Source organism: Diachasmimorpha longicaudata, chromosome 12 (genome assembly GCF_034640455.1).
Source record: "Diachasmimorpha longicaudata isolate KC_UGA_2023 chromosome 12, iyDiaLong2, whole genome shotgun sequence".
NCBI classification, from domain to species: Eukaryota; Metazoa; Arthropoda; class Insecta; order Hymenoptera; family Braconidae; genus Diachasmimorpha; species Diachasmimorpha longicaudata.
In genome coordinates, this window is record NC_087236.1 from 5,106,784 (window position 1) to 5,112,864 (window position 6,081).

Below are 6,081 nucleotides of genomic sequence, written 5' to 3' on the forward strand. Positions count from 1 at the left end.
TCTCCCGTCAGTCATATCCAAGTGAAAGTCACGTGGATGTAGTTCAAGTGTTTCCATATAATTGTTCTCAAACGAGAAAAATCCACCCGGAGGCCCCCGTCGACGTGAAAATTTTCCTCAACGGGAAAATTCGAAAACAATAGTGGAAAAATCCAGTGCTCAATTGTCACAGTCTCCCCTTCATTACACTTCTGACGTAGACCAGTGAATGTATAGGACTGATTAATACAGTATCACTGCGCAGCTACAGGATTTAACGACTGACCAGGAGTGCGCTCGCGCGGGACGACGGATTTCCCGGGGAATAGGGACTTTCCGGGCCTCGGAGCGGCTTTTTGTCATCATTCGCGTCAACACTACGGACTTAAACGCGCTGCTCAAGGCAACAGGTGAAAAACAACAGTGAATTTGAACGTAAACTCGAGTTTCGTGAAGTTTAAACAATTAAAGTGTTGATTGAAAAGAAAAATAAATTAGAAAGGAGAAAAAAAAATTGGAAAAATCGATTTTTTCCGGTTCGAGAACCAGATTTTTCCGGTAATTTTGAGTAAAATGAGTGTTGAAGACGCTATCAATTACAAGCGGAGCGACGACGAGGACTTTTACGCCCTCCTGGGGTGCGACGAATCCTCCACTGTGAGTAGATAATTTTTTTTTTTTATGAATTTTAACCGGGAGCGATTGATTCGCCCGAGGGCGAATCCACGCGACATTTGCAGTCAAGTAACGAGAGTTAATTGCAATTAATGCGATTTGATTGTTCCCAAGGCTGAGCAAATAACTGCTGAGTACAAAATACTAGCGCTCCAGTATCATCCCGACAAGAACGAGGGTAACAAGGAGGCAGAGGGCAAATTTCAGCAGCTCAAGGTAATAAATGTGCGGCATTGATGGCTCGACGTAATCACGTCCATTTGATTGTTGGTAATTTAACTGGGGGAGGTTTGTGGTTATTACTGGTATTATTTTAATCGCAGAATGCTAAGGAGATACTCTGTGACCCGGAGAAAAGAAGTAACTATGATAAATGGCGACGCAGTGGGGTTGCTATAAGTTACAAGCAGTGGGTCGGCATGAAAGAGCATGTGCACCAGGTCAGCCTTCAACATTTACCGATTTTTATTAATAATTTTGGGTTTTCGAGGAATGGGAATTTTTTACAATTTTTTTGATGTGTTTTAAAAAACATTTCGGTGTTCAGAGGCTTCAGAGGCGAATCTTTGATGGGTTTGATAGGTTTTTAGTCATTGGAAACATCAAATTAGTTGAATTTTATATAAATTCTGGGGTAAAATCATGAGTTTTCTCAATTTTTGGGAATTTATCGTTCAGTGGAAATTCGGAAAATTTCTCTCCTCAAAATTCTTGATCAAATTGTGTCCGAAAATTTCGAAATTTGAAGGTCGTGAGGTGGACTGTTGATCGATGGAATTATTGACAGTATTATTAATTCAAAAATAACGATTTGGGGAAGAGAATGAAATTTAAACCTTTGAACTTCGGATGATAAAATCATTGCAAAATGTTTGATGACCCCCAGTCTTGCGGGTTTAAACGTCAGCTCTGACATTTACCTAGAAATGTTCAAGGGAATCCCACAAAAAAAATGGTCCGTCAATTCAAACACCGATTCACGTGAAAAAGAACCGCGCCCCAATATCCCTCCTAATTAAAAAAAAATATTTCTGGAGTAACCGAGACTTCTCTCTCCCCTTTCGCGACTTCTGCAATTAATAAATTAAATTTTTTCCTCCGAGCCTGGCCCTCCTCTGGCGAAAAGCCCTTAATAATGTAAATAAAATATAGTTTTCCTCTAAAAGAATTTTTTTCTCGTGAAATGGCGCAATAAACCCTCCGACTAAACGTTGAACACCACTTGTTCACAGTCGATGCACTGGAGTACACCAAAGACCAAGGACAGGATGTTACCTGATGCAAGTGGTCCCGGTGGATCACCAGGTCACGTAAGAGGCCAGCCATCTAATGCCCACCGTCGTGCCTCGGAGGGTGGTGCCAATATACATTACGGTGCACGTCGCGACGTCAACTGGGACTCGCAGGCGTCCAGCGAGGTTGTCAACAAATTCCGTAACTACGAGATCTAAGGTAGACGGATTGGATTGTTTAATTCACAATCTGTCGAGCTGCGGTCCCCCCTGTTTTCCTCGATAAAGCCCACGGTCGCTCGTCACGGGACAAATGTTAATCGATACCCAGAGAAACAACACATTTGAATAAACAAAAAAAAGCCGTTTTTTATGTCCTCCATTACCCTATCAATTTATCGAGATCGATACTCACAAAAGAATTTCAATTACCCAAAATGTGCGATTTATTTGATCGAACCAGCGATTATTGCGTGTCAAAAATATTTTTCTGTTTCCATAAATTATTACTTTCATTCTGTTGAATAATTTACGTGAGTCGGAGCGGGAAAATTGATTTCACGTGAGCCATTGGCCCGATAAGATGCAAATAATCATTATCTTGACTGCGATCCCCTGTTTTTCCCAAAATGAGCCCACGTGTCCGACCGTTTCGTAAATAGGATATCGATATCGAGGGAAATAACGTGTTTCGATGGGAGAAAATGTAATTTTTCATTTGTAAACCTCATTTGACCAGTATTTTCATTGGCAGCACATGCGTTCTCCGAAAAAAATATTTTAGTTATAAACACACTATTTATTCAATCACCTAAAATTCATTATCTCATTTAAATGAATAATTTCTTTGGGTCCAGACGTAAATACTGATTTCACGTGAACCAAAGCCCCGACAGGATGAAAATACATAATCACTCTCTTGGCTGTCAAATTAAAAAGATGTACGATGATATCTAAGAATGGATTTAACAGAGTTATTAGGACGGTGTCTAATCGTTGTATTCTATTAAAGAGTTTAAAGAAGAAAGTTATATATGAATATATCACGATATTTATCTGTAAATCGGAGGAAACGGGCGTGTAATCCATAGTAAGAGTGCATGCGGAGGGTGTGTTGAATATTTTTCTTGGGTTGGCTTGTTATCGTGCATGTGTCCCCATTTTTTTTTCTGTTGCCTCCAGGAGGCTGAGAGTCTCAGTCGCATCCTCTTACGAACGGTAAAGGGGACAGGGGGGGGGGGAGGGAGAGGGATCCTGAGGGATGGTTCTGATATTTTTCAATATTTTATGGAAGTGAATGTGCTCATGTCTCGAGTTTTTTCGTTCATTCGTGAGAATTCAAATTTATTTTACTTGAGTTGCAGTCAGGCTTTTTAAAAAATATTGCCATTCACGTAGAACGTGACAATTCCCATATTCCTAACAATCTCTATGGGAAGAATCTCATAAAATGATGAATTTTCACGTGACATGGGGTGGATTTATTCATAATTTCGCTGAAAAGCCCAGAAATTATGGAAAAATCCAGGGTTATTAAACCCTTTCCCCTTAAACCACGAATAATTACCCTCCACCCTGGCTGTATCCACTGAAACAGCCCACTTACCCCATGCAAATATTCAATAAACCCCTCCCCGCATACATGTCGCATTGAAACGCATCCTATTGTCGTATTCCATTTGGGGCCACCAGGTAATACCTCTTTTCCCACTGTGAAACTTTGTCGATATAAACTCCTCGTCGGTTGAGGGGTTCTATGCTAGCACATCCCACCTCAATGGAGACATTTACATGTACACGGATGATATATACCTAGACAAAGACGATTGTCTACCCTCCAGGAAGTGATGGTAAGCGGGAAAAGCTCGAGAAAGAGAAAGAAATCGTTAACAGTGAAAGAAAACGAGAAAGCTCTCTTCCTTATTTCGATTATTTCGAGTGGTCTTGACAATTGCATAATACTGTCAATTTCCACTGGCCCTCACAACTGCAATAAAAGAAGATAAAATAAAAAAACACTGAGTAAATTACTGAACAGCTTCAGGTAAATGCGACAGGTTCTGATCATCTAGGTCTAGTGGTAAGGAAAAAATCGAAAATGTCAATCCAATCTAATTAATTTTTCTTCGAGTCGAACTGCGAATATCCAGTCGTAATTATCGATAATTTCTTTTGAGGTAAACGTTAAATAGTTAATTAACATTCGAGTTTTGAATGGTAATAGTGAAGGGCAGGGAATACGACGAAGGGATCAAAGACTCAGTGGATCACAAGCTCTTGCATTTACCTGAGCGCAGAACGATAAGAGATTGTCACTGTCGATTTACCTCGAGATTGAATCGTCCTAAAGGGTATTTCCATGGAAATCCTTCCGCTCTCATGGAACAGTGAATATTACATATCCCTATGTGAAGAGAATTTTCATGAAGAACGAGGAGAACAATGAAGGATGAATAAAAAATCCTCCAGTGGATTATTACAGCTCGATGAAGTCATTAATACGGTTTCAATTAATTTCCCATGGGTTTCAACTCATCAGTGAGTGAACTGTGCATTGATAAAAATTAATAATACTCACGACTCGTTTCACATCGAGTTTAATTACATTTGATGGCACTCGGTCGGTGGAAAAATTCTCTTCATCAAACTGGTGATCCTGATGTGTAACATGCCTCCTGCGTCTATAAATGTATTTTTCTAGAAAAATGTGATGACTAAAATTATTTAAAAAAATATGTACAATTAATATATTTGAATGGGAGTAATTAACGGGCTAATGAGAGTTCGAAAATTGTGGATAATTGATTGGCTAGATGTTGAAGTTAATGTCGTGTAAAATTGTTAGAAGTATGAAATATACGAGGGCTGTTGCATTCGATGAAATGGTGCATTTGAATGAAATTAAACTATTTATTAAATAATTTTATATTCATTTGAATAATATTTTTCAACTCCCCTGAATTATTCATTCGAAGTAAATCGTTTGCTGTGGAAAAATCCTCATCCGATGCGAATGAAAGCGCAAATAAAAATGAAATAAAACTGAAAACAACAGCTTTATCAAGGGCTATTTGAATAAACTTATTTATTTCATTCAAATGAATCATTTCTATTCGTGGGGAGTACTTCTGCGTCGATTGGCTTGACTATTAAATTTTCTTTATCAAAAAGTAAATGTAAAATAACAGAAAAATTAATTAATGTTTAATTTATGTTTTTTAAATTGTCGGAGCGATTCTTCGCTGCAGAAGTACTCCGTTCCCTCGATATATTAAGCTCCAAAAAAAGCAGAACGAAAACACACCGGAAATACATAAAACCATTACATGGAAATCGAGGGGGTGAAATATTTCTGTATTTCACCCTCGTAACTCCGTACCACGTAATCTCGCTCGAGTAACATTGTTCACGTAAACGATATTACTCAGCGATTGAACGTTTACCCCAGCATCTTCCAACACATTCCACCATATGTATCTGAAATTGAGGAAAAAAAAATCAATAAATGTGTTTAAATAAAAAAGAATATATCATTGTGTACGAAGATTTTATCCATCTTGCTCCAATTTTTCAAGTTGACAGCTAAAAATAAACACGTGAGGGTGCATTCAACTGGTTAATTTCATTTTTTTTGCCCCTCGGGTATTGATTTTAGTGAGTGGTGAAGGAGGAGGGCGGAGGAGAAATGGGACAGGGGGAATTGGGAGAGGACAGGAGGATCGATGACGAAGGGGTGGACTGGGGTTAATGGCAAGTGTCGGAGAGATCCATTCCGAAATTCCGCGATAACCCGCGAACCTTTCTGGCGTATGCCCCCAGCCTGTTGCTTGCTGATTGGGAATTGGGGCGAGTCATTGTTTTGCGCTTGGTTTAGACCCCGTTTTGTAAATAAATTCTCGATGCAGAATTCATCGTGCGGACTGTGCGATATATTTTTTTTTCAATCGAATATTTATTCCTTTTTTTTCCACACCATTGAATAATGCAGCAGTGAATTGATCGTTTTGAAATCATTTTTTTTCTCGACATCGGTGAGGGTTTAGGTCTCACTTGAACAGATAATCGTCTTTCCAGATCTCCTTAGAGTTTATATTTGCTGGCCTCCCCTCGAGAGATGATAATATCGTAATGAAGATCGCATAAAATATTCAGGACACAGGCGCAAGTGGAACGTGTCACACTTACAACCGATTTT

At 39.1% G+C, this 6,081-nt stretch overlaps 1 protein-coding gene across 1 annotated transcript; it reads left to right on the forward strand.

The window, feature by feature from the left end:
• The first annotated feature begins 15 nt into the window (after window positions 1-15).
• On the forward strand, window positions 16-5,412 carry LOC135168116 (J domain-containing protein). The gene is made up of 4 exons (XM_064132029.1): window positions 16-636; window positions 769-870; window positions 978-1,094; window positions 1,887-5,412. The coding sequence occupies exons 1-4, from the start codon at window positions 553-555 to the stop codon at window positions 2,103-2,105; spliced, it is 522 nt and encodes a 173-aa protein (XP_063988099.1). The 5' UTR covers window positions 16-552; the 3' UTR covers window positions 2,106-5,412.
• The last annotated feature ends 669 nt before the right edge of the window (window positions 5,413-6,081 follow it).